Source organism: Nyctereutes procyonoides, unplaced genomic scaffold, assembly GCF_905146905.1.
Source record: "Nyctereutes procyonoides isolate TBG_1078 unplaced genomic scaffold, NYPRO_anot_genome, whole genome shotgun sequence".
Classification (NCBI taxonomy): Eukaryota; Metazoa; Chordata; class Mammalia; order Carnivora; family Canidae; genus Nyctereutes; species Nyctereutes procyonoides.
In genome coordinates this window covers 15,767,794-15,794,720 of record NW_026575051.1, presented here as the reverse complement: position 1 = coordinate 15,794,720, position 26,927 = coordinate 15,767,794, and the positions used below count along the sequence as shown (strand labels likewise).

The following is a 26,927-nucleotide window of genomic DNA, read 5'->3' as shown; positions in this document are numbered from 1 at the left end:
TTCTGCGAGTTTTATTACCAGTTTGCATAGTGTGGTGGTTTTTAAAATGCATGTGTTTTCTTACTGCAGAACTGACTACTCAGCATGATAGTTCCCCTAATATGTGCTAAGAAGAGGGAGAGCTTGGAAAAATATGGGAAAAAAGAGACTAAATGCTATTATCATGAGGAAATTATTAATTTGACCTTGATATGACACCAAGTAAATCCACCAAACTAAAGGCAATTATTTGGTTTGGAATTACCTGATGCACTGAACTTTCTAAATCTCAGGGGGTTGAGAGAAGTAAAAATTGTTTTTATAATGGCTAGAGTCAGAAAAGAAAAGTGGGTCAATAAATGAATGTTCAGGAAATGTTCTAAATATAGAAGATATATTCATGTCCCTCATTATGAATAATTTAATTCTATGAAAGGACTACAATTTCCAAATGACTAAAATTTTTTATCACTAAAATAATTAGTTTGATTTGAAACCAACCCTTGTCTTGTTTATAAACTACCAACACTAAAAGTCCTGAAAGCAGGGTTGCAAAAAGGTACTTGTGTGTGGGTTTTGTGAAAAAGGGGTGACTGGCCTTTACTACTTCTGCTTTCATCAAACTGCACCACCCACACACACACGGTCCTCTTCAGCCCTACTGATAGGCCCGTCTGTTTAAAACCAAACTGGCAATAGAAATTTTACTGAGCATGTCTGAAAGACTGCAGTGCTGTTTGCCAAATATTTCCAGGTCCTCACCTTATAAATACATGATAGGATTACTTTCCTGGGCTTCCTGAGTATCCGGTCAATGGGTTGAGGTAGACTGATAAAAGGGTTGTACCCAAGAATGTTGTGGTACCAATGGGGCCATCCACCTTGAATAAACTCACACATGAACAAGTTGTGAAAAGTAAATGTTTTTATTTTCATGTCTAAAATTTTTTTATGTATAGGCTTTAAACACACACACAAATAATAATATCTACAAGAATATGTTTAAGTTTCACAAATGAGGAAACTAAAGTCCTAGGAGCTAAATTATTTTATGCAAGGTCTAAAACAGACTAAAATAATAAACACATTTAAAAGTCCTCTTATTTTTCTTCTGTTCCTATTTTTAGGAAACCTACCATGACTTAACTGTCTCCAAAGTAGATTCAGTATTTCTGCTGCCACCCCACCTTCTACTCTCATGCCCACCCCTACCCTTGACACTGGATATAACTCCTGTCCCCCAAAGTATGCAGGATCCATACAGTTACAGTGGCTGGGCTTATGGAGGAGACACAGAATAGGCCTTGAGGGTGAAAGCAGACCACCTTCAGTAGAACCCCAATAGCTCCAGGCTCGCCCAGGACCTCAGAAAATGGCTTACTATCTTAATCTTGACAAGGTTGACCAAGAAGCCAGGCTCTTGCAAGTCATGGGTAGGTGGTCAAAAGGTCAGTGGTTCTACGTCCTTCAAACCCAGTCACCAAATGTCATTCTCACTTTTTCTTCAGCAAACATTTTGCCCTGATGGCTTAGGTGTCATACTTGGCTAGAAGAGAAAGTCTTCTGAGGAAGCTCGGTTGCCCCTACATTCCAGCTTCCCTCTCCTAGAGCTTCACTCTCAGTCCAGGACACGGAACATTTTCGAAAAATGGAGCAGCCTAAGCAAAATGGTTAAAACACACGTTAACAGGAAGTATAGCTGGCACTTACTGATAACTTAATTTGAACCAGGCATTATTCTCCAAGTTCTGAATATGTTAGCTCGTTGAATCCTAAAACCATCCTGGGAGGTATGTACTATCACTAGCCCCATTTTACAGATGAGGGAACAGAGGCCCAGAGGCCTTGAGCCATCTCCTCAAAGCCACACAGTAGGAAGGCTATTCTCCTGGGTTCCTTTTCCTGTGCCCTCTCCCTTCTTCAGGCTGCTCCCTCAGCCCTAAACTTGGTGCTCAACGTCCTCTCTACCTCTTGGGCTACCTAAGCTTGGTCTCTAGAATGACTGCTACTCTGAACTTACAACTTCACACAGAAAACCATGTCGTTTCTCTGGAGGCATTTGTTCAGTCAGTCTCATGTCTCACTGTGGAATGAAGAGTTCTGCATCCTTTGAGGTGAATTCAGGAATAAACACATATTTTCCAGGAACCGAAGAGACTTCCTAGGGACACTGGGAATAACACTGGGTCAGAACAGCAGAGGGCGCTGTGCAGCTGTGTCCTCCCCCACCCACCCACCCCCCTTCTCTCTCTCTTCTCTGCCTCCAGAATGGGATTCACACACCTCTGCAGTCCTTCCCTGATCTCCAGACCTCCTAACAAACCTTTCCTGACCTCGTTTCTAAGAGCCATCAAACCTGAGGTCACTGGGATAGACCACTGGGATATAGACTGGGATAGGTCACTGGGATAGCTTCCACCCACGCTCAAGGTCACAAGTCCTAAGAGTCCAATTCGGAACTCCTGGCCCCTGTCTCACCAATGGAATTCTGCGTATTTCCTCAGACTCTGGCAGTCTTCAATTTTGTACCCTGATTTAAAGTTTGAAATACTGCCTTTTCCTTGTGGTTTAGCCCTGCCTTGGGCTGCAACCTGCCCTGCACTTACCAAACCTCCCCCATCCCCTATGTTGCTGAACATGTTAATTATGTTCCATAATTCTGACCTTAACCCATGGATGGAGCACCGCCCCCCCACCCCCATCCTGCTGAAACCCCTCTTGTGCTCCTAGGTCTCCATTCACTTATAGTGAATTTCCTATCCCTGATGTCTAACTCGTTGCACCCCTAAAACGGTCTGCACCAGTGTCAGCTGCTGTTTCTAATCCTTCTGGTTCCATGTGTGTCCGCATGTAAAAAGCACAGCTCCAAGTACTGAGAGAATTCGATAGGCACTTGGCCACCTATGAAGGATACAATGAGAAAATGCAATCTTCAGTTCATCCCCTACCTCACAGGTTCAAAAACAAGAGTTGAAGAATCATGTGGTGAGGATTATTTTTGGGGAGTTGTTAGTACATCTCCACCTCCTCCCTACACTTTCTCCCACCCTGTCGTGGAAGCTTTGTGCACCTCCCTAATTCCAGGTAGGAGATCGGTCCAGATCCTGAGTTCTATTGGTTTTATCCAATTTTTACTACAGCCAACCTGGTCCACTCAGCTCGCTGGAGATTAGACTTCAACCAGCCTCTCTCCTTTAGAAGGCATAGATTTAGTATCCCCAGGAGGCAGATCCTCCTCTACCTGAAACAGTCTAACAAACTTCCTAAAATAGGTCAAATCTGAACTTAATGGAAAGGTCAACTGTGAAAGCTGACCTTTCACAGGTCATTTGAATTACCTCTTGAGTAGTGACGAATCAAGAAATGTTATAGTGATGTTCCACTGTGGAGGAGCTCTGTGGACTAGGAAATGAGGAGAGGTGGGAGAGTTCCCCTTTTTAAAAGACTATGATATCTCTCCTCCCCACTTTTAAATTACTGACATAAAAACCCAAATGTGAAGATAATTAATTAAGGATAATATGCTGGTGTTTTCCCAGCACCCCACACAATGCCTGACAGCATGTATGACAAACCCCTCTTTCTCTCCCGGGGACCATGAGCCAATGTCCCATAGCAGCACAACATGAGGTTTGTAGGATCTGTAACGTAGCAGGTCCCTTAAGAGGTCCACCAACTCAGAATGTCTGTGATTCCACTGTTTCAACTCTTGGCTTTGCCCCATTGCTCAATACTGGGCCCTGACTCTGAAAGAGAATGAATTTAAAAGAGGATGTGCCTGCTTCCAGATGGTGTTTTAAAAAATCTGAGACATCTATATCCATATACAAAAGCCATGAAACCTCTCTAAGACAAAACCATACCAAAATCGATCATCCCTGCTCATGTTCCCCTAGACCTCTCAGGCTCCTGGATGCCTCTTTGTTATGTATCTCCTCTTTATGGATGTCCAGTATTTGTTTTTCCTTAATTTCATCTGTGTAGAAATATGTCTCAAAGGTTGGCTGTTAGGCAGCTAACTTGCTGTAATTCTACTCATACTCCCTTAGGGATGATTCTGGACTCCAACTTCATTAGGGAGAGAGGCTTGTTGCTTTGTGATTTCAATCAATTAAAGCCTTCCTTCTCAACAATGAGACTATTATAAGTGTCACCACTTACTGACAAGATGGAATTAAGGTGTGTGAGTGCTATAGACAGCAAGGGTGTATCCTGTATCAGTGTAGATCTGATGACATCATCCCCTCATTGAGGAAAGAGAAGTATGCTTAAGATTTGGCCATATACTAACTCTAAAGGAATATATGCACTAAAAATACTAACTCAAAGGAATATATGCACCCTGGTGTTTATAGTAGCATTATCTCATTCTATAATAGTCAAACTACAGAAACAGCTCAAATGTCCATTGATTGATGAATGGATAAAAAAAGAAGTGAGATATATATATATGATATATATGTATGTATATATGTATGTATGTATGTATATATGTATGTATATACATACATATATGTATGTGTATATATGTGTGTGTGTGTGTGTATATATATATATATAATGGGATGTTACTCAGCCATAAAAAAGAATGAAACCTTGCCATTTGCAATGACATGCATGGAGCTAAAGAGTATCATGCTAAATCAGTAAGTCATTCAGAGAAAGAAAGATACCATATGACTTCACTCATATGTGGAATTTAAGAAACAAAACAAATAAGCAAAGGTGAGGGAAAGAGAGAGGGAGGCAAACCAAGAAACACACTCTTCACTGTAGAGAACAAACTAATGGCTACCAGAGGAGAGATGGAGGTGGTGATGGTTGAAATAGGTGATGGGGATGAAGGAGGACACTTGCTGTGATGAGCACTGGGTGTTCTATGAAAGTACTGAATGACTATATTGTATTCCTGAAACTAATATTACACTGTATGTTACCTGAAATTTAAATTAATTAAAACTTTTTAAAAATGTGGACGTAGACACTGACATGGCATAGGTTTTGAGGATGTGCATATTTTCACTTATGCACTGTGTAGTAAAGAAGTTTTTAATCTCTGAAAGATCTATCTACCTGTTCCCTCCCCACCTCACTCCTGCATCACACCATAGGCCATAGTGAGCTCACAAGGGACATTCAGGAGTTTGTCACAACTTTAAAGTAAAGATTCTCCTTGAGTTTTTAATACTCACATCTCATCTTCAACGATTCATTAATTTAGATCCATTGGTTGGGCTTAATGATGCATTCTAAATGAAAAAAAAAAGTCAACAGCAATGTCACTAAGTAACGGCATTGACAAAAAAAAATGTGTTTATATTTATATATATGTCTTCCTAGAGATAAACATGTAAAAATGGAAGCCTGAAAAATAGTACTCAAATTGACACAGCTACACAGAATTAAATTATATTTCAGAACCTAACATTGTTAGCTATGTCATTATTATATTCCCTTAACAAAAAGAAAGAAAAAAAACTTGCCAATTAACTCATGACATGCCCCTGATTGTAAGATACATTCCAATTTCAGAAATGTTTAAAGGTGAAAAAAATGCCTATCTTAGAATTGATGAACTAGGGATGCCAAAAGTCACCCTCAATACTAGTTAACTGTAAGTGCTGACTCTCAATGTGTTCAGAAAGTTCTTTGTTTATTTTTAAGAAAGTAGCTTTTATTGTAAAATTGTTGGTTAAGTAAATGACTTCTTTCTAATTAATTAATATAGCACTGATGGCAATTCTAGTTGGTACCTTAAAAGATGGATAGCTTGGTCAAAGTCATCTTCAAGATCAACAAGTATACATATACTTCAATCTAAGAATATGGTTTACTGAAAAGAGTCCTGAGCAAAGAGAATGCTAATTCTCATGATTATCCGGGTGGCTTCAGGCAAATCTCATAAGCACTCTGGACCTTGATTTCCTCACCTAGGAAACAACTAGCTTGGACTAGAACCTCATTTCTAACTCATCTCTCACTTCCCAGCTCTAGTGTTTTACGAGTCTTGATCCTGGTTTCATGTTGTCCCATCTCAACGGTCCAGATGTCAAGCTGAAATACATCCAAGGTGGAAAATTCTCTAGAGAGGTATATTTTACTGACCTTAAGCCTCAGTTAGACACTCCAAATTTGTCGAGTGAAGAAATGAATGAATGAATGAATGAATGTATGCCCTAATAATTCACTTTGCTAACAAATCCTAAATACCAAGCTATAATATTTGTCTCTACATGACTCTGCTGAGGACCCTTCAGTATTGAGCCTGAAAGGGAAGGCTTACCTCTGCGGCCCTTGATCTTCCCTTCAGTGAAGACATCCTCATCCTCAGAGCATCTCTTATCTGAAGAAGCAATGACAGACAAGAAATGACAACATCCCCAAAACCCAGACCCAGGTCCTGAAACTTCGAGACCAGTAACCCTGGAAGAAGCAGCATCAGATGGCTTAGTCTAGTGCTTAGCCAATAAGATTTGGATAAAAATTAAGGTGTCGTTATACTTAGATTTAGGATTAAAACTAAAATTCCGGGGGCACCTGGGTGGCTCAGAGGTTGAGTGTCTACATTTGACTCAGTGCATGATTCCAGGGTCTCAGGATTGAGTCCTGCATCAGGCTCTTCACAGGGAGCCCGCTTCTCCCTCTGCCTATGTCTCTGCCTCTCTGTGTGTGTCTCTCATGAACAAATAAATACATTTTAAAAAAATAAAATAAAATAAAATGGGGCAGCCTGGGTGGCTCAGCGGTTTAGCGGCACCTTCAGCCCAGGGTGTGATCCTGGAGACCCAGGACCAGGTCCTGCATCAGGCTCCCTGCATGAAGCCTGCTTCTCCCTCTGCCTATGTCTCTGCCTCTCTCTCTCTCTCTCTCTCTCTCTCTGTGTGTGTGTCTCTCATGAATAAATAAATAAAAAATCTTTTAAAAAATAAAATAATAAAAAAACTAAAATTTTGGTTATTATAATTAGATTTAGGATTAAAATTAAAATTCTGGTTATGGTTTTTATTCTTTTAGCTACTCTCATATACAGCCTCCTGTTGAATTAAGTACAGGAAATGAGAATATACTTCTCTCTCTTCCTCCCCTCAGCTCATGCCTCAAATTCACCCCCATGGACCAGGCTTTCTGATCAAAGCTGTTTCACCCCCCTGCTACCCTGAGCCCTGTGAAAATTTTTACAATGAGTGAAACAAATTTAAATTACCTTGCGGTCCATAATGGTTCCAAACAGCAGGATAAAGAACCCCTGTGGAAAAATTCAACAGAAGTATGAGGGATGATTTGGCAGACAATATCCCAACTGTTTTAATACCACTCTTCTAGATATCTTCAACGACAGTTATTGGACATTAGAACCTTGCCCTTCTACTGATTCAGGAATAAAAGAAAAAAAAAGAAAAATACATTGACAAGTATTTTCTGTGATTGTACCTCAAAGAAAGAGGGTCACCTTCATGTCTGCACATGACAATTATTGATATTTATTGAACGGCTACAGATGTAGGATAATGTTTTCTACCTTATTATATCTGTTTACTTTCTTTCCAAATATTTAGCTGTTCTTACTCTTAGTAACATGACATAACATGACATGGAATCCTATAGCTCAAAGTAACAATCAATCATGGAAGGTATCTTGAGAAGTAAAACCTGTATTACAGTTTACTTTCAGTTGGAGTTAAAAGTCAAGAAATAGCAGGCTCTCTGAGCTGGTGGAATTAAGTTTATGCATAAAAGAGAAAAACTACAGAAATTTAAAAGCAAGTTTAAATTATTTGGTTACCTACAAAGTCACAGTAATCTACAGTCAATCTTTTTAAATGGTAGAAGTTGAAGTTTAAGAAAATTCTGGGTCCCAGACCACTGGGTGGCTCAGCAGTTGAGTGTCTGCCTTCGGCTCAGGGCATGATCCCAGGGTATGGGGATGGAGTCCCACATCAGGATCCCTATGGGGAGCCTGCTTCTACCTCTGCCTATATCTCTGCCTTCTCTCTGTGTCTCTCATGAATAAATGGTTAAAATCTTTTTGAAAAGAAAAGAAAAGAAATAAAAGGAAAAGAAAAGAAAATTCTGGATCCTGCCATGAGAGTGGAAGGAAGGCTGGGTTTCTAAGGATAGTTTCATGGTGGAGAAATGCTGATCAGAAGATAAAGAATTTTAAACATGACTCACAGGGAAAGCTTGCTGAGAAAAGTTGGAGTGAATTTACCTAAAAGGGTTTCAGTATTTTTCTTTCTATCAAGAAAAAAGAAGTGATTCAGAAAAGAAACAGAATAAAACATTCTGGGGTTTGATTAAGTTGCAAAGTTAAAAAAAAAAAAAAGAATGAGATCATTAATCACCAAAGTAACTTCAAGAGTTGGGAGATTTATGTCAGTCCAAGAACTTTTGATTTAAAAAAACAAAACAAAACAAAAAAAACCGTAAGTCAAAAGTTTCTCTTTAAAGCCATGCAGGGGCAGCCCGGGTGGTGCAGCGGTGGTGCAGGGGTTTAGCGCCGCCTTCAGCCCAGGGTGTGATCCTGGAGACCCAGAATCGAGTCCCACATCGGACTCCCTGCATGGAGCCTGCTTCTCCCTCTGCCTGTGTCTCTGCCTCTCTCTCTCTGTGTCTCTATGAATAAATAAATAAAATCTTAAAAAAAAATAAAGCCATGCAGGGCAAAGAATGAAATAAATGTTCATCATAGTTATTAAAGAAGTATGAGCAAGATTTATAATTGATCTGAGTGGGCATTTCTTAAAAGTCTGCTTTGTATTTCATACTACCTTTTTAAATAGAGTAATAGTGACATGTTAATAGGAATACATTGCTGCTTTACTAAGCAGTTATATTTATATATTTAAAGCAGTGGCTAGAAAATTTTTTTCTGTGAAGAATCAGATAAGAAATGTTTTTAGCTTTGTGGGCTACACAGTTTGTGTTACAACTACTCAACTTTGCCATGGTAGCTCAAAAGCAGCCATAGGCAAAATGTAAATAAATGAGTATGGCTTTATTCCAGTAAGACTATTTACAAAAATAGGCAGCAGGCTGGAGTTTGCCATCCCCTGATTCAAAGTATAATTAAAGATGTGAACTTGCCAAATTTGCTATTACTTATAGGTTTGAAAAGCAGTCTGGCTAGTGACAGCTTCCCAAAAGTACAAGCTCAGTCGCCAACACAGAGCAAAGCAAATTTTAGAGGGATAATTTTGCCAAACCACATATGGTAGAACAAGAAAAGACAATAGAGATGATTTTAGATTTTTTTTTTTTAAGATTTTATTTATTTTTTAGAGACACAGAGAGAGAGAGAGAGAGAGGCAGAGACACAGGCAGAGGGAGAAGCAGGCTCCATGCAGGGAGCCTGACATGGGACTCAATCCTGGCTCTCCAGGATCACGCCCTGGGCTGAAGGGGGCACGAAACCGCTAAGCCACCAGGGCTGCCCAATTTTAGATGTATATCTTTATCTTGCTAAGGAGAAGGTTGAAGCCCAGAGGAAAGTAACATTTTTAAGGTGGAGCAACATGCAGCAAGATCCATTTCAATGAAGAACGACCTAACATTTATTTCACAGGGAAGCAGCATGAGAACTCCTAACCCATTAGCACTCAAAGAGAATGGCAAGCCCTGTCTCTTCATACTATGGAAAATGACTATTTCACTGAGTTCCCAAATTGCATGAGAAAGGATAAAAACTGTGCTTTGTTTTGAGGCATAGCATGTGAGTGTAGACTCACACATCTTTGATGAAAGACTAGTCTTCCATGAATAAAGGTCAACTTCTTCTGACATTGAAACTTTAGGAGGGATACAATGGATCAGTTGAGGACAGAAGAAAGGAGATTCCCACCCAATCAGCCTGATCAACTAAATCCAACTTGACAACCAATAGTGTGAGAGATGCCACAGCTGAATGTCTGTAAAACATGGAAAGAAATGAAACACTGTATTCTATGTTTTTCAGTCACAGCCATTTTTTGTTGTATAGCCAGAATAGTGAATTATAAAATAAAAATAATCTTATAAATAAAACATTTATTAATAATATTAATTAATAAAAGAAGTCTACTTCTTGGAACTTACCTGAAAAGCATTGAGGAGGGCAAAGATTATATGGAATATCAAGGAAGTGTCTTCTATAAGTGTAGCTATTCCAAAACCCCAGGTCAGTCCCAACAACGGGGTGAGGATGGCAACATTTTTGCTGATCCTCATAATTATGGCCAGATCCTGAGACTTGGAACTTCCAATAGAGGGCCTCTGAGTATTGACAGCAACAACCAAAACCACCACAAGATTCACAGCCACAATGACCAAGGCTGGGATGGCAAATGCTAAAAGGGCTTTGGTATTGTCCCAGTTAAGCCAACAAGCATCAGGTCTCATGTAGCCTTTCTCTGGCACTGTGACAGCAACTGTGGTGCCAGCAATGATCAAGGGGCACCCATAGCCAATGGCAAAGCCAATGGCCATCATGCGGGACTTCATCATCCTACGGAAAACAACCAATATCCCATAGATGATGAGCAGTGCTTTGAAGAACATCCAGAAAAACAGAGAGAGGTAGAAAAAGTGGCTGAAAAATGTCAGTGCAACACACCAGTTGGAGTCCTGGACCTTTTTGTGAAAGTTAGAGTTTATGATGAACCACACATTAGCAATCAGGAGTGACACAGCTATGTTCACGATGCACACATGACGCATGTATGATATCTCTGTCACAACCACCCGGGACCACACCATGGCTTCAATGATCAGGCAAAGAATCAGGCTAAAGATGGAGATGCTGAGCCCAATGCAGGTGATGTAGTCAAGGACTTTGTTTTCTATAGATTTGGGGGACATTAGAATTGAAAAGGACATCACCATGTTGGTGTAGTTACACAAACATTTCACTTTGTTCATGATCTCCAATGTGGTTTCACATGCATTCTCGTCCCACCTCCTTTTCCTGGAGTGCCAGCCAACACACTGGGCCCTGGCATTCCGGGACTTGTTGATCTTCTCAAAGGTGAATAAGACTTGCTTCAATTCTTCTGGTAAAATCACTGAAAGGACGAGACCATTTACAGGTCTAGGAAGACTCACATTTTGTAAGTGGACTTCCTTCAATATGGCCCCCAACGTGGGAAAAGCTATGCTGATGGCTTGGGATGCATTTGGTGGCAGCTTCCACAGCTCTTGTCTGGGAATTTCTATTACTCCTAAGATACCCTCTGTTGTATTGTTCTTGCTCACAGAGAAATTGAACTTTTTCTCTGAGGTATTGTGGTTGATGAGAAGCCCTTTTGCCTGAATGAAGAGTTCATCCGCAATGTTCTCAGATTCATTGTGGATGTGGAGTTGCCTTGCAAACAGATTCACTGACTGCAACAAATCTGAGCTGGTATTTTTGTCTGGAATGAAAGCCCAATTTGAAATGGCTGCTGTGTCAAGGATGTGGTTGGCCACTTCACTATAACTCTGCAATGGAGAAAAAAATGGAAATTATGCTAAGGATTTACACATTATTGTAGAAAGCCAATTTCTAAAACCTGAAATTTCTAGCGATCAAATCTTATTTGACATATTTCTCTTCAAATTCACAGTTTATTAGAATCTCATGCTAAGAAGCCTTCAGAGAGGGAAGTAAAGTAAAACAACGATTAAAATTTAAAAAAAAAAAATCACAGATAAAGTTTACCTGCTTTATTATGTGCCTGGGGCAGCCTTTCCAAACTGCATTCCATTTAACCCAAAATTCTCATGAGATATTAATGATTGTTTAATGGAGGGATTTGGGGGTACATTCTATAAAAACCTAAATTTGAGAAATACTGCATACCATATCCCTATCCCCTCTCTTATAAGGAGTTCCAAGTTTCATTAACACATGAAAAGCTCTAAAAAGTTCTGCCATAAGAAAACTTGTTTATTGGGAAGCATGGGTGGCTCAGTAGTGAGTGTCTGCCTTTGCCTCAGGGTGCAATCCTGGGGTCCTGGAATCCCAGCATCAAACCCCCTGCAGTGAGCCTCCTTCTCCCTCTGCCTATGTATCTGCCCCTCTCTCTGTGTCTCTCATGAATAAATAAATACAAATCTTAAAAAAAAAGAAAAGAAAAGAAAGCCTGTTTATCTTTATTTAACTTGGAATTACTACATCTACTATGTACAGATTTCCCTTTTAGAAATGAAACCTCCATTAACATTTCTCAGAACAATTATCTACAGAATGAAATGCGGGCAACATAGTTTTGCTCACAGCCATTTTTTTGGGACATTTTCTTGAAAATAGTGAGTCTATACAAAAACATGTATTAAAAATGTGCTAACTTCTTGAAAAGTTCCATAAACTAGAGTGAGTTGATATGCAAAACCGAAATAAAATACATATCTTTGTTGTTATGGTTGCTTTAGTTTTCATACCTTATACCCTGAAAAGTACATTTGAAACTGTTTAAATGCAAGATTTGGTACAAAAAAAAAATACCATCAAGTTTTTTTAATGAAATTATCAAAGAATACCTTCATTTTTTCTCGGGTAACATTATCAGACAAATCTATAGAAATATTTCTTAATAACTCCACTATAAATGCAATGTTTCCAGATGTGGCTTCTGATGACTTCACAACATCGAGTATGCAGGCATAGTCAACTGGACAGTTCCTGCGGATTCCTTGGGCTACACTCTCCATGGGCTCTGGAGCTCGAAAATCAAGTACATGTACAGGTATGGATGATGCTGCTAGGGAAAGGCGTGACGCACTATTGAAGTCCTGTTTTTAAAAAGAAAAAGTCGTTTTGTTAAAAAATGATTAAGTACCTAACCCATGTCAGAGTAAAGAAGCTAAGGCACAAATACACCACCTGGGGAAAATAGGGAAGCAAGTGGTCCTAAAAAGGTGTTTAGATGCCAAAAAAGTGGGAGACAGTAAGATGGAGTCATGCACAGACAAGAAATTCCACCAAAATTCCCACTGAGATCAAGATACTGACCTATTGCTTTCAGGACAATGGTTCTTAACTCAAATGTGATAAGATAGTTTCCTCTAGAGATGTGGAGAAATTCTAAAAACAAAATTTGTCCTTTTTTTTTTTTTAATTTTTTGAAAGAGGAATCACATGGAATTTGTGGGAATGGGTTGGAGAATGAATTTGGAGTTTGGCCAGTCAAAGAATGCTAAACTGTAATTTCAAGAAGTTGCAAGTTCCCTAATAAGACGAAGTTACACACAAATCCATCTTTAGAGCTCAAACTTTAACCTCTAAGCATTTTCCATCGTGTGATTGAGTTTCTGATCTATTTTTGAGAAAAGATGCTCAGAGGGAGAAAGAGAGAGTGAGGATGGGGAGAGTATCTAAGAGTTTGGGTAAGGAAGGAAGAAGAGACAAATTTCACCCACTTTGCTATTTTCCCAAATCTAGATCTGAGATTTGTTGTCATGCCGAACAGAACACATGAACATGCCAGTACCTTCTCCTGGGAAATTAGCCCCGGAAGCCAATAATCTGCAAATGCATTACCTTAAAGAGTGTTTCCACAGAAAGGCTTGTACATGTTTCAGTTGATTTTTGCCACTTGTTTTGATGACATGTAAATCCTATTTCTCCACGAAAGTGCTGAGCACAGGGCTGGCTGCAGTTGGAAGTGGTGATGCAAGGTTCATGGCATTTCTCTGAAAAGGAAAAGAGAGAGGAGGAGGCCTAATTAGCATTGCTACACTCTGAGGGAGGCAGCTAACTCATTCTAGGGATTTGGGGGTTGCTTCCCAGAGGAGGTGACATTTAACAGTGTCCTCAGCACCAGCTACGGCTTACCAGGCAAATTGCAAAGCTAATGTCTAGACAGAGTGAACAGCATATGGACAGAAGGGATCACAGGTCATACAGAAAGACTAGTTCAGAGCTTCCAAGGGGAAGGTGGCAAGAGAGGAGGATGGGAGAAAAGCAGGAGTGAAGGAATGAAGGACTTTGAATTCTGTGCTAATACAAGGATTACCAGAAAGTGTGAATGGATTTGCTTTTGAAAGATAATTAACAATAGCATAGAGCAGAATGCAGTAAAATTTTTATAAAGGAACAGATAGAGTTGCCAGATATCATACACAAAGCCTAGCAAAATATTAATTTTATTTTCAGACACAGTTGATTCTCATCATTTGCAGTAGTTATGTTCATGAAGTTGCTTCCACAAACACTGAATGAGGGGAAATCAAGGCAGGTTCTTACAAGCTTTTCCTCACAACATTTTTATCAACTGATTGATAAATGAGCTCATTTTGTGTGTGTTTCTATTTAAAGACACTTTATTTATGTTGTTGATTCATAACATTGAACTCATGGCCAATAGCACCATAACTCACAATAGCACATGAACAAAGCTTATCTAAGATGTGTATTTTCTCCTTAAGGCACATCACAGCCTTTACAGGAACACTAGACAGCCCTTCAGAACTACACTCAGGGCCATTTTAAACAGTGAAATCACTTAAAAAAAAGTACAAAATGAAAAAAAAAAATATGGCATTACATACACCACCAAAATTACACTTGTTTGTAGTAGGACAGCTAGAACAAGAAGACAAAAAGCCACCTTGTTTGGCTGGGAACTTGCACTTTAGCTACCTTGATTATTTTTTTCTGTGAATGATCCAGAAAGCACTGTGACTAGTGATTTGGGGGTTACAAATAAGTTTCAATGAACAGAAGAATTTGCAAATACAGATTCCATGAATAACAGGAATCACTTGAAGATATTCAGTTAAACAATGGATAAGTAGTGTTCATATGACCCATGCAATACCATTCATTGTTTATCTAACATTTAAGTTTAATGAGGCATTTCATATTTTTATTTGCTAAATATGATAACTCTAGCCAGAATGTAAATATTTTCAGCATTGTAGGCTATGTGGTCTTTGTCATAACTACTTAACTGTGCCTTTGTGGCATGAAAGCAATCAAAGACAATACGTAAATAAATGGGCATGGCTGTGTTCCAATAAAACTTTATTTTTAAAACCCAGTGGCAGGCCTGCTTTGGGCCATGAGTAGGTGGGTTGACTTGAGTCAGGGAGCCCAAGAATAAAGCTATTGAAGTATTCCTAGGAAGAATTGCCTTAGGATAGTGGTAATGGAAGGAAAAGAAGTAAATCATAATGAGAGCTAGTAAGGTGTTGCAGTCAATACCAAGTGGTGACTAATTGCCTATGAGTCAAGGGATGCATTCATATTAATGGCTTGGACAGCTCTGTGGATGAGTCCATTCATGGAGAAAGGAAACAACGAAGTTAGCCTTTTTCTTTACCACCTACCCACCGTACCCGGTTTTGTAAATTATTTGAGCTCAGTGCTTCTCAATTTCTTCATTCATACAGTTTGGAGGTGATGCCCATAGTCTTGTTACAAACATTGAATGAGATAGCATCCTGTTCAGCATTTCAATCATTATTGCCATAAATGTTCAATGAAGGTTAGCCATCTCTCTCCCTCTTTTCTCAACTCCATATCTATGTAGAGATGTATTTGTTGCTAAAAATATACATGGACATGTCTGTGCAGAATCCAATTATCCCTAATATGGGGGGTGGCTAACTGTGTGATTTCACTATCTTACTAGTAATGATTATCTCCATTGTTTATCTCTGACTTCTTGAAAGCAACCAGTCTCACCAACACAATACCTATCTTACCTCATTTCAATAGATTCCTCAGCGCCAGAGTATTACGTACATTTAAGCATTCTGAAAATATCTTCACGTGAAGGAAGGAATGCTGCCCTGTTCCCTCTTCTGTTTCTTGTTAGCTCATTAATTCAAATAGATTTCCCTTTGGAGTTTTAAAGGGAACACTTGTCTTCTATTCTAGAACGCATATGAATATTTGCCAATGTGGGTCATTGACTATGCCATGGATAATGGTCTAATTGTAAAAAAGTCCATCAATGCTGGTTAACAATGAGAACTGGTTGAAGACTGTTATTCTATTTGAAAGCTTGTGGCCTGGAGACATGCTCGGCAGTATTTGGGCCCTTCTTTACTCTGTCCAGTCTCCATATGGAAGAAGACTGTTCTGTAGACACATACCTTGTATCCTTCCAGTCTTGAGTTTCCCTTCAGGATGTTGAGGTTTATCTCCATCCTGTAAAACATAAATTCCCAAAGGTCCTCTTTACCATGGGACTCTCCTCTCTTATCTCAATTTAGAGGCTCCATGTGGATATGAAGAGAAAATGTGTTCAGGAATCAGAAGAAAACTGCACCAGGTCCATGTGTGATACTGCAGGAACTTGCAGACAGAAGCATGGAGATGAACACATATGGAAGACAAACTACCCTCTTGCCGGTGGTCACTTGGGCCTTGAGGGTCAGGTTAGTGTAGTGGATTGGGTACATATTTTGGAAAGTTTAAGTACCCAGGGGCAGAGGAGATGTAACAATTATAATGCTAAGCTGGTCTCTATCTGTATTAATTTTAACTGTGAAATGGAGCTAATCTGATCCACCAAATACCACACTATCCCCAGAGAGGAGGAAATGAGCAGATGCTAGGAATAATCATTAGGTGACAATAATAGAATCACAAACTCATTTGTAGCTATAAAGGGCTATAAAAATGATCTAAAAGGAAAAAACTACAACTCTAGGCAAGCAGGCGGAGGAGCAGGGGCCTCCCCTCACCTGGCCCCACCAACTCACTAGGTAACTTCCAAAACATCCTGCACACCTACGGTTCGACCTGAGATTTAAAGAGAGAAGCTGGAACGCTACAGAGACAAGGGTTTGCACTTCTAGCAAGGTGGGAAGGAGGAAAAATAAAAATAAAAAAGAAACCAGTGGGGGAGGGCCCCGCGAGGAGCCGGGCTAAGGGCTGCGGGAACCCCGGGACAGGGGAGCCCCGCCCTGGGAAGCGGGAACTTTAACAATCGGCACCGGACTCTTCCCGGAGGGAAAGGCGCTCGGCGGAGAACCCGGGAAGGACTGCAGGAGTGGGGCCCCCAGCCTCCTGGGGTCACTAACAGAGGAAGTGCCCCGGGGACAGCGCCCCACACCCCGCGGCCGAGCGCGGTAAAGGGCTGGAGCACCCGGCGGGGCCTTGGGGAGAAGCCGGGGGTCGGGGGGCTCTGGGCGGAGGGGGCTGCGCCCTGCTGCCTTCGGGGTCCACCGCCCGGGAGCGATGCCAGCGGCGCAGGCCCTGAGCCCAGGGTGCTGGGGACACAGCGGGGATCGTGGGTTCCCCCCGGGACAGGCAGAGGTGGGGAGGGCCCAGGACTGCGGGGAGGCTCCTGCCACCGGCGCCCCCGAGCTGTGCAGGTCAGCGCCCCCAACTCCGCCCCGGTGCATCCAGGCCCCTGCAGGCTGGGAGCTGTGGTGGTTACTGCGGGAGCTGACTCCAGGGCTGGAGGGCTGGCCGCCGCCAGTGGGGTTGTTCCTCCTGGTGTCACCCTGTGCCTGGGAGGGTCGGGGCTGCCAGGGGACATGGGCCTCATGGGAGTAACCAGCTCCCACTGAGCCTGGCACCCAGTGGGGGGAGCGGGGCAGCTCCCCCAGGTGAACACACCAGTCAGCACAGCAGCCCCTCTCCCAGAAGACCAGCTGGAAGGACAGGGGAAGAGCAAGTTCTTGAACCAGCAGCACAGGACAGCTCCAGGGGAAGTTGAGGGATTTATAGTATATAGAACTACAGGGTATGCCCCCCTTTCTCCCCCTTTTTCCAGCACAACTTGTTTTTATATCAGACTAAAATTTTCCAATATTTTTTCTCTTCCCACCTTAACTACAATATTTTACCACCTCTTCAGTTTTAAGTTTCTTCCTTTTTGACTTTCATATTTCTATAATTACAGGTCCTGGATATATTTTCCATGTCTAGATTTCCTTGAACATACTCAATATAATTTTGGGAGATACACGAGATATGTTTTTTGTTTTGTGTTTATTTCTCTGACCCATTTTGTTTTACAATGGTGGAAGTTAATATGTTCTAAAACATGACCAGCATGCACCCAGACAAAGTGGTATACTGTGCTGGTTCATTCTGTAAGATTATACTCTATCTTCATTCACATCCTATCCCCCTCTTTTTTTTTTTTAAGATTTTATTTATTTGAGACAGAGAGAGAGAGAGGCAGAGACACAGGTAGAAGGAGAAGCAGGCTCCAAGCAAGGAGCCGGATATGGGACGTGATCCTGGGTCCCCAGAATCATGCCCTGGGCTGAAGGTGGTGCTAAACAGCTGAGCCACCCCGGCTGCCCCTGTCCCCCTCTTTTATCTCATTTAGGTTTTGGTGGTCAGTGTTGGGACTTTCTATAGGTATTTCTGGTTTATATAAATTTGGGACTGAGCATCTTCTAACATACAGAACTTAATACACTCAGAACCAAGAGGATCACCCTCTAGGACCCCTCAGGTAGACTACATTCTCCCTCCACTACAACTTCATCACACCATCACCATCTCCCAGTACTCCCTCCTTTTTTTCTTCTCTTTTTTTTCTTCTTTACTCTTGCTTTTTTTTTCTCTTTTTTCTTCTTCTTCTTTGGGATTCTTGGCCTCTTATTTTTTACTACTTTTTTTTAAAATTTGTTTTTCACTTTAGTGGTCCTTTTGTTTTATTTTGTTCTGATCTTTGTTTTCATTTTCTGGTCTCTGACCTTGTCAGAATCATCTAGGGTGAAATTTACTTAGGTTGTGTTTGATATTCTTGACTCAGCCCACTCATACAACCACTCTACACTGAGCAAAAGGACTAGAAGGAAGAACTTTCCACAAAAGAAAGAATCAAAAACAGCACTCTGCCACAGTTACAAAATATGGATTATAATTCGATGTCAGAAAGCCAATTCAGAAGCACAATTATAAAGCTACTGGTGGCTCTGGAAAAAAGCAAAAAGGATTCAAGAGACTTCATGACTGCAGAATTTAGATCTAATCAGGCCAAAATTAAAAAACAATGAAATGAGATGCAATCCAAACTGAAGGTCTTAATGATGAGGGTTAATGAGGTGGAAGAAAGAGTGAGAAACATAGAAGACAAGTTGATGGCAAGGAAGGAAGCTGAGGGAAAAGGAGAAAAACAATGAAAAGACCATGAGGAAAGGTTAAGGGAAATAAATGATAGCCTCAGAAGGAAAAATCTACGTATAATTGGGGTTCCAGAAAACGCTCAGAGGGACAGAGGGCCAGAAAGCATATTTGAACAAATCATAGCTGAGAACTTCCCTAATTTGGGGAGGGAAACAGGCATTCAGATCCAGGAGACAGAGAGGTCCCCCCTCTAAATCAATAAAAACCATTCAACGCCTCAACATTTAATCGTGAGACTTGCAAATTCCAAAGATAAAGAGAAAACTCTTAAAGCAGCAAGAGACAAGAGATTCTTAACTTATATGGGGAGAAATATCAGATTAACAGCAGACCTCTCCACAGAGACCTGGCAGGCCAGAAAGGGTTGGCAAGATATATTCAGGGTCCTAAATGAGAAGAACATGCAGCCAAGAATACTCTATCCAACAAGGCTCTCATTCAGAATAGAAAGAGGGATAAAGAGCTTCCAGGATAGCCAGAAACTGAAAGAATATGTGACCACAAAACAAGCTCTGCAAAAAATATTAAGGGGGTTCCTGAAGAAGAAAGAGGAAGCCCAAAGAAACAATCCACAAAAACAGGGACTGAATAGGTATTATAATGACACTAAATTCATATCTTTCAGTAGTTACTCTGAATGTGAATGGGCTGAATGATCCCATCAAAAGATGCAGGATTTTGGACTGGATAAAAAAGCAAGACCCATCTATTTGCTGTCAACAAGAGACTCATTTTAGACCTCAGGACACCTCCAGCCTGAAAATGAAAGGTTGGAGAACTATTTACCATTCAAATGGTCCTCAAAAGAAAGCTGGGGTAGCAATCCTCATATTAGATAAATAAAGTTTATCCCAAAGACTCTAGTAAGAGATGAAAAGGGACACCATATCATACTTAAAGAAACTACCCAACAAGAAAACCTAACAATCGTGAATATTTATGCCCCTAATGTGGGAGCTGCCAAGTATATCAATCAATTAATAATGAAAGTAAAGAGATACTTAGATAATAACACACTAATAGTAGGAGACTTCAACACGGCGCTTTCTGCAAATGACAGATTCTAAGCACAACATCACCAAAGAAACAAGGGCTTTAAATGATAGACTGGACCAGATGGATTTCACGTATATACAGAACCTTCCATCTGAATGCAACCAAATACACGTTATTTTCAAGAACATATGGAACTTTCTCCAGAATGGACCACATACAGGGTCACAAATCAGGTCTCAACCATTACCAAAAGATTGAGATTGTCCCCTGCATATTTGCAGATCACAATGCTTTGAAACTAGAACTCAATCACAAGAAGAAATTTGAAAGAAACTCAAACATGTGGAGGTTAAAGAGCACTCTACTAAAAGATAAATAGTTCAACCAGGAAATTAGAGAAGAATTAAAAAGATTCATGGAAACTAATGAAAATGAAAATACAACCATTTAAAATCTTTGGGATACAGCCAAAGCAGTCCTAAGAGGGAAATAGATAGCAATACAAGCTTCCCTCAAAAAAAAAAAAAAGAAAGAAAGAAAGAAAAAACTCAAATACACAAGCTAACCTCACACCTAAAGGAACTAGAGAAAGACAAGCAAATAAAAACTACACCAAGCAGAGGAGAGTTAATAAAGATTAGAGCAGAACTCGATGAAATAGAGACCAGACTGTAGAACAGATCAACAAAACCAGGAGTTGGTTCTTTGAAAGAATTAATAAGATAGATAAACCATTAGCCAGCCTCATTAGAAAGAAAAAAGACTCAAATTAATAAAATCATGAATGTAAGAGGAGAGATCACAACCAATACCAAGGAAATACAAACGATTTTAAAAACATATTATGAGCAGCTATATGCCAGTAAATTAGGCAATCTAGAAGAAATGGACCCATTTCTGGAAAACCACAAATTACCAAAACTGGAACAGGAAGAAATAGAAAACATGAACAGGCCAATAACCAGGGAGGAAATTGAGGCAGTCATCAAAAACCTCCCAAACACAAAAGTTCAGGGCCAGATGGCTTCCCAGGGGAATTCTATCAAACGTTTAAAGAAGAAACAATACCTATTCTACTAAAGCTGTTCCAAAAGATAGAAAGGGATGGAATATTTCCAAACTGGTTTTATGAGGCCAGCATCACCTTAATCCCAAAACCAAAGACCTTACCAAAAAGGAGAATTATAGACCAATATCCCTGATGAACACAGATGCAAAAATTCTCAACAAGATACTAGCCAATAGGATCCAACAGTACATTAAGAAGATTATTCACCATGACCAAGTGGGATTTATCCCCAGGACACAAGGTTGGTTCGACACTCATAAAACAATCATTTTGATAGATCATATCAACAAGAGAAAAAACAAGAACCATATGAACCTCTCAATAGATGCAGAGAAAGCATTGGACAAAATACAGCATCCATTCCTTTTTTTTTCTTAAGATTTATTTATTTATTTATTCAGAGAGAGAGAGAGAGGGAGAAAGGCAGAGGGAGAAGCAGGCTCCACGCAGGAAGCCGCACGTGGGACTCGATCCCAGGTCTCCGGGATCACACCTGGGCTGCAGGCAGTGCTAAATCGCTGCACCACCAGGGCCACCCTACAGCATCCATTCCTGATCAAAACTCTTCAGAGTGTAGGTATAGAGGGAACATTCCTCAGCATCTTAAAAGCCATCTATGAAAAGCCCACAGCAAATATCATTCTCAATGGGGAAAACCTGAGAGCCTTTCCCCTAAGATCAGGAACATGACAGGGATGTCCACTTTCACCACTGCTATTCAACGTAGTACTAGAACTCCTACCCACAGCAGTCAGACAACAAAAAGAAATAAAAGGCATTCAAATTGGCAAAGAGGAAGTCAAACTCTCCCTCTTTGCAGATGACATGATACTGTACATAGAAAACCCAAAAGACTCCACCCCAAGATTGCTAGAACTCATACAGCAATTCAGCAGTATGGCAGGATACAAAATCAATGCCCAGAAATCAGTGGCATTTCTATACACTAACAATGAGACTGAAGAAAGAGAAATTAAGGAGTCAATCCCATTTACAATTGCACCCAAAAGCATAAGATACCTAGGAATAAACCTAACCAAAGAGGTAAAGGATCTATACCCTAAGAACTACACAACGCTTCTTAAAGAAATTGAGGAAGATACAAAGAGATGGAAAAATATTCCATGCTCATGGATTGGAAGAATTCATATTATGAAAATGTCTACGCTACCAAGGACAATTCACATTCAATGCAATCCCTATCAAAATACCATGGACTTTCTTCACAGAGTTGGAACAAATAATCTTAAGATTTGTGTAGAGTCAGAAAAGACCCCAAATAGCCAGAGGAATACTGAAAAAGAAAACCATAGCTGGGAACATCAAAATGCCGGATTTCGAGTTGTACTACAAAGCTGTGATCATCAAGACAGTGTGGTACTGGCACAAAAACAGACACATAGATCAATGGAACAGAGTAGAGAACCCAGAAGTGGACACTCAACTCTATGGTCAACTAATATTCAACAAAGCAGGAAAGAATATCCCCTGGAAAAAGGACAGTCTATTCAATAAATTGTGTTGGGGAAATTGGATAGCCACATGTAGAAGAATTAAACTAGGCCGTTCTCTCACACCAGACACAAAGATAAACTCAGAATGGTTGAAAAATCTAAATGTGAGACAAGAATCCATCAAAATCCTAGTGGAGAACACAGGCAACACCCTTTTTGAACTTGGCCACAGCAACTTCTTCAAGATATATCTATGAAGGCAAGGGAAACAAAAGCAAAAATGAACTATTGGGACTTCATCAAGATAAAAAGCTTCTGCACACAAAAGAAACAGTCAACAAAACTAAAAGACAACGTACAGGATGGGAGAAGATATTTGCAAATGACATATCAGATAAAGGGCTAGTATCCAAGATCTATAAAGAACTTACTAAACTCAACAGCAAAGAAACAAACAGTCCAATCATAAAATGGGCAAAAGACATGAACATAAATTTCACCAAAGAAGACCTACACATGGCCAACAAGCTCATGAGAAAATGTTCCACATCACTGACCATCAGGGAAATACAAATCAAAACCATAATGAGATACCACCTCACACCTGTGAGAATAGTGAAAATTAACAAGACAGGAAACAACAAATGTTGGAGAGGATGTGGAGAAAGGGGAACCCTCTTGCACTGTTGGTGGGAATGTGAACTGGTGCAGCCACTCTGGAAAACTGTGGAGGCTCCTCAAAGTTAAAAATAGAACTGCACTGCGACCCAGCAATTGCACTGCTGGGGATTTACCCCAGAGATACAGATGCAGTGAAATGCCAGGACACCTGCACCCTGATGTTTATAGCAGCCATGTCCACCATAGCCAAACTGTGGAAGGAGCCTCAGTGTCCATCGAAAGATGAATGGATAAAGAAGATGTGGTCTATGTATACAATGGAATATTACTCAGCCATTAGAAACGACAAATACCCACCATTTGCTTCGACATGGATGGAACTAGAGGGTATTATGCTGAGTGAAATAAGTCAATTGGAGAAGGATGGTCATGATATGGTTTCACTCATATGGGGAATATAAAAAATAGTGAAAGGGATTATAGAGGAAAGGAGAGAAAATGAGTGGGAAAAATCAGAGAGGGAAAGAGAACATGAGAGACTCCTAACACTGAGAAATGAACAAAGGATGGTGGAAGGGGAGATGGGGTGACTGGGTGACAGGCACTGAGGGGGGCACTTGACAGGATGAGCACTGGGTGTTATGCTATATGTTGGCAAATGAACTCCAATAAAAAAAATATACAAAAATAGAAAGTAAAATAAATAAAAATAAATGAACAAAACACCCTATGTTATAGATAAAGAAATTAAGATTCAAAGAAGCAAAACAACTTGTGCAACTAATGAGAAGCAAAGTTAAGGTCTGGGGCTGAATTGCTAGCTGCCAGGCTAGTACTTCCTCCTCCCAACAGCGGCCTATCTACGTATTTTGTGGCTTGCAAAGTGATTTTTCAACTATATTATTACATTTGTTGCACCCTGCAAATGTACTGTTACAAGGCCCAGCCACCTCTCAATTTGTCTTTGTTCCCTTAAAAAAAAAAAAAACTATCAGCAGGAGTAAAATTGTAGTCATTTGAAAATTTATTTAAGATTATGTTATTTATAATAAATTTAGCCATCTAGGAGAACAGACAGATATCTCATGGGACCACCTAAAAATGGATCAAACTTACCTTTCTGTGCATCTTGGATCTATAGTGAGAACATTCTGTGGCCAGAAATAACATTAAACAGCAAATCATGGTTGCTTGGGACTTCATTTTCATACATTAGGATCTTCACCTGCAATACAGAATGAAACTAAATCCAGCTGGAGGTGATAAGGCCAAACAATACAAAACTTAGCCAACTCGGGATGCCTGGGTGGTTCAGCGGTTGAGAGTCTGCCTTTGACTCAGGGCGTGATCCTGGGGCCTGGGATCAAGTACTGCATTGGGCTCCTGTGGAGAGCCTGCTTCTCCCTCTGCCTGTGTCTCTCCCTCTCTCTCTCTCTCTCCCTCTCTCTCTCTCTCTCCCTCTCTCTCTCTCTCACATGAATAATAATTAAAAAAAAAAAAAAAACCCTTAGCCAACTAACCAACCACTTGGTGACCCTACTGAGTACTCTGAGATGTCCACACCAAAACATCCTGCTCCAAGAAAGGACACCAACATCTACTTTCAGGCCAGCTAACATGTAAAAAAGAAAAAAGAAAGAAAGAAAGAAAAGCCTTTCTCTCAACTGTTAACTTGTCTACAAAAAATAGACAGGAATGATGGAACCACCAAGAAAGATGTATGTTCACCAAAGCATCATTTCTGATCGTTTAATCCACAATTTTCTGTAATAATAACATTTATCAAACACTTTTATTTGCCAATCACTGTTCTGAGCATTTTCTTTGCATTAACTCATTTAATCAGATGACATAAGACAGTATTACATCTTCATTTTATCAATGGAGAAGCTAAGGTATGAAGTGTGGAGCAACTGTGAGCTAAGGTCACTCAAATAAAAAGTGGGGAGCCGAAAGTTCAACCCAGATGGTACAGCTGGAAAGCCAAGCTCTAGAGTGGGATTTCTCAGTAATGGTATTATTGGCATTTGGGGCTGGATTCTTTGTTGTTGGGTGTTGTCCTGTGAGTTGTAGGACGTATAGTAACAACTCTGGCCTCTATACATGAGGTGCCAGGAACAGCCTCCTCCCCAGTTGTGACAGCCAAAAATGTCTCCAGACATTGCCAAATGTGCCCTGGGAGATAAAATTGCCCCCAGTTGAGAACTACTGTTCTACAGTATACTGTCTTTCTAGGCATATGGAGTCAAGCAACTTGAAATGAATATACACTATTGTCTGTTACTGGAGCAAGCACTGAGACTCTCTCTTATGGATGGATCAACTATTATACAGAGAAATTAGAAGCCTGAGAAGATCACTTTCTATTCTTCGGCCATATCTCTGTTTCTTGCCTTTTTATTTTTTAATATATAATTGACTTGTAACATTATATTAGTTGCAAGTGTACAACATAATGATTCAATATTTATGTTTTTGTGAAACTGTAAGTCTAGTTAACATCTGTCACAACACATAGTTACATTTTTTTATTTTGATGAAGCCTTTTTCTTGATAGTTCTACCTTTCAAAGACAAATCTCCAAGAAAGCATCTTTACAACAGTTGAAATTAATCAACATCATCATTCTCATCACCACCATTCTTTTTTTATAGGATAGTGCAAACTAAGACCATTTATTGGAAACAAAGCTCCTTAAAATGATTTCCCTGGTAGTACAGATGCAGCAAAGTGAAAATGTCATGGATTTCAGAGGCAGCATAAGCTAAGTTATTAATCATATTTACACTATTGATGAACTGTTTAACCTTTGCTTAGCCTGTTTTCTTTCTCATCCATTTCAAAAAATGTGCCATGATTACATTTGTACCAACCACTGTTTATCAGGTGCCTCCTATTTGCCAGGAACTGTGCCAGATGCTGGGGGTAGAGAAATAAAGGGTGCTGTCATTTCCAGTAGGGAATGCTGACAAATCAAACCAATAGTGAGAAGAGAGACCATCTATGTACTGTGTCTAGTCAACAAGGCCAAGCAGAAACTGGGCCTCAGCAAACGTAAATTCCTTGATGGAGGTGAACTGACTCTGATCCATCTAGGCTCACCAGGCAATCTGTGGCCAGGGAGCAAACAAAACTCACTGATCAGGGATCAAGCCCTTCCTGAGTGGACTCAAGACTAATATGGACTGTCACAACTCCAGTGAGCCTTCACATAAGATGACGAGCCACAGCACCTAGAGGAAGGCTCCAGATTGTCTTTGAGCTTAAAATTCTTCGAGTTCCTAACCAATGAACAGGGGAGGAAGTGTTTTTGACTTACACTATCATCTTGCAGAGCAAGTCTGAGCAAGGGAAAGGGAACATGGAAGAATGACGGGCAAAGTGTGGTAATGGATTTGCAGTTGTTGGGATATGTATGTGGAATTTAAGATCTTACAAGAGTGGGTGGAAAGTAGGTCTCACATGTATGGCGAATTGGTGGATGGGCACACTAAGCAAGTTGCAATATTAATATTATTTAAGATAGATTTTTGACCATCATCGCAAAAGGAAAAACCAGAAAAACCAGTGTAAGTTGTCTTAGAAGTATCCATGTGTTTCACATATACTCTCAAAGTGACTTTCAAAGTGTTTTATCCTGACACAATAATAAAAAAGATCTGACATCATGACTCATTGTGTACAGACATATATATGCGTGTATATAGGAATCCATACATAAAACTGGAAAATTATGTAATTTTTATATTTCAAA

At 40.2% G+C, this 26,927-nt stretch overlaps 1 protein-coding gene across 4 annotated transcripts in view; it reads right to left on the bottom strand.

Moving 5' to 3' along the window:
* Positions 1 to 892: 892 nt before the first annotated feature.
* Positions 893 to 26,927, bottom strand: part of LOC129512741 (adhesion G protein-coupled receptor F4-like) — a 31,343-nt gene continuing 5,308 nt past the window's right edge. For 2 of the 4 annotated variants that reach the window (XM_055330298.1, XM_055330299.1), the window contains 9 exons: positions 24,290 to 24,398; positions 16,033 to 16,087; positions 13,472 to 13,623; positions 12,472 to 12,723; positions 10,051 to 11,430; positions 7,184 to 7,225; positions 6,263 to 6,322; positions 5,172 to 5,228; positions 893 to 1,637 (listed from right to left, as the gene is read on the bottom strand). In XM_055330298.1, coding sequence (XP_055186273.1) covers positions 5,181 to 5,228; positions 6,263 to 6,322; positions 7,184 to 7,225; positions 10,051 to 11,430; positions 12,472 to 12,723; positions 13,472 to 13,623; positions 16,033 to 16,087; positions 24,290 to 24,382 — 2,082 coding nt within the window. In that variant the 5' untranslated portion in view covers positions 24,383 to 24,398 and the 3' untranslated portion in view covers positions 893 to 1,637; positions 5,172 to 5,180. Of the gene's footprint in view, positions 1,638 to 2,224; positions 3,726 to 5,171; positions 5,229 to 6,262; positions 6,323 to 7,183; positions 7,226 to 10,050; positions 11,431 to 12,471; positions 12,724 to 13,471; positions 13,624 to 16,032; positions 16,088 to 24,289; positions 24,399 to 26,927 lie in introns of those variants that run through there. The other 2 variants (XM_055330300.1, XM_055330301.1) reach the window with 2 other exon arrangements.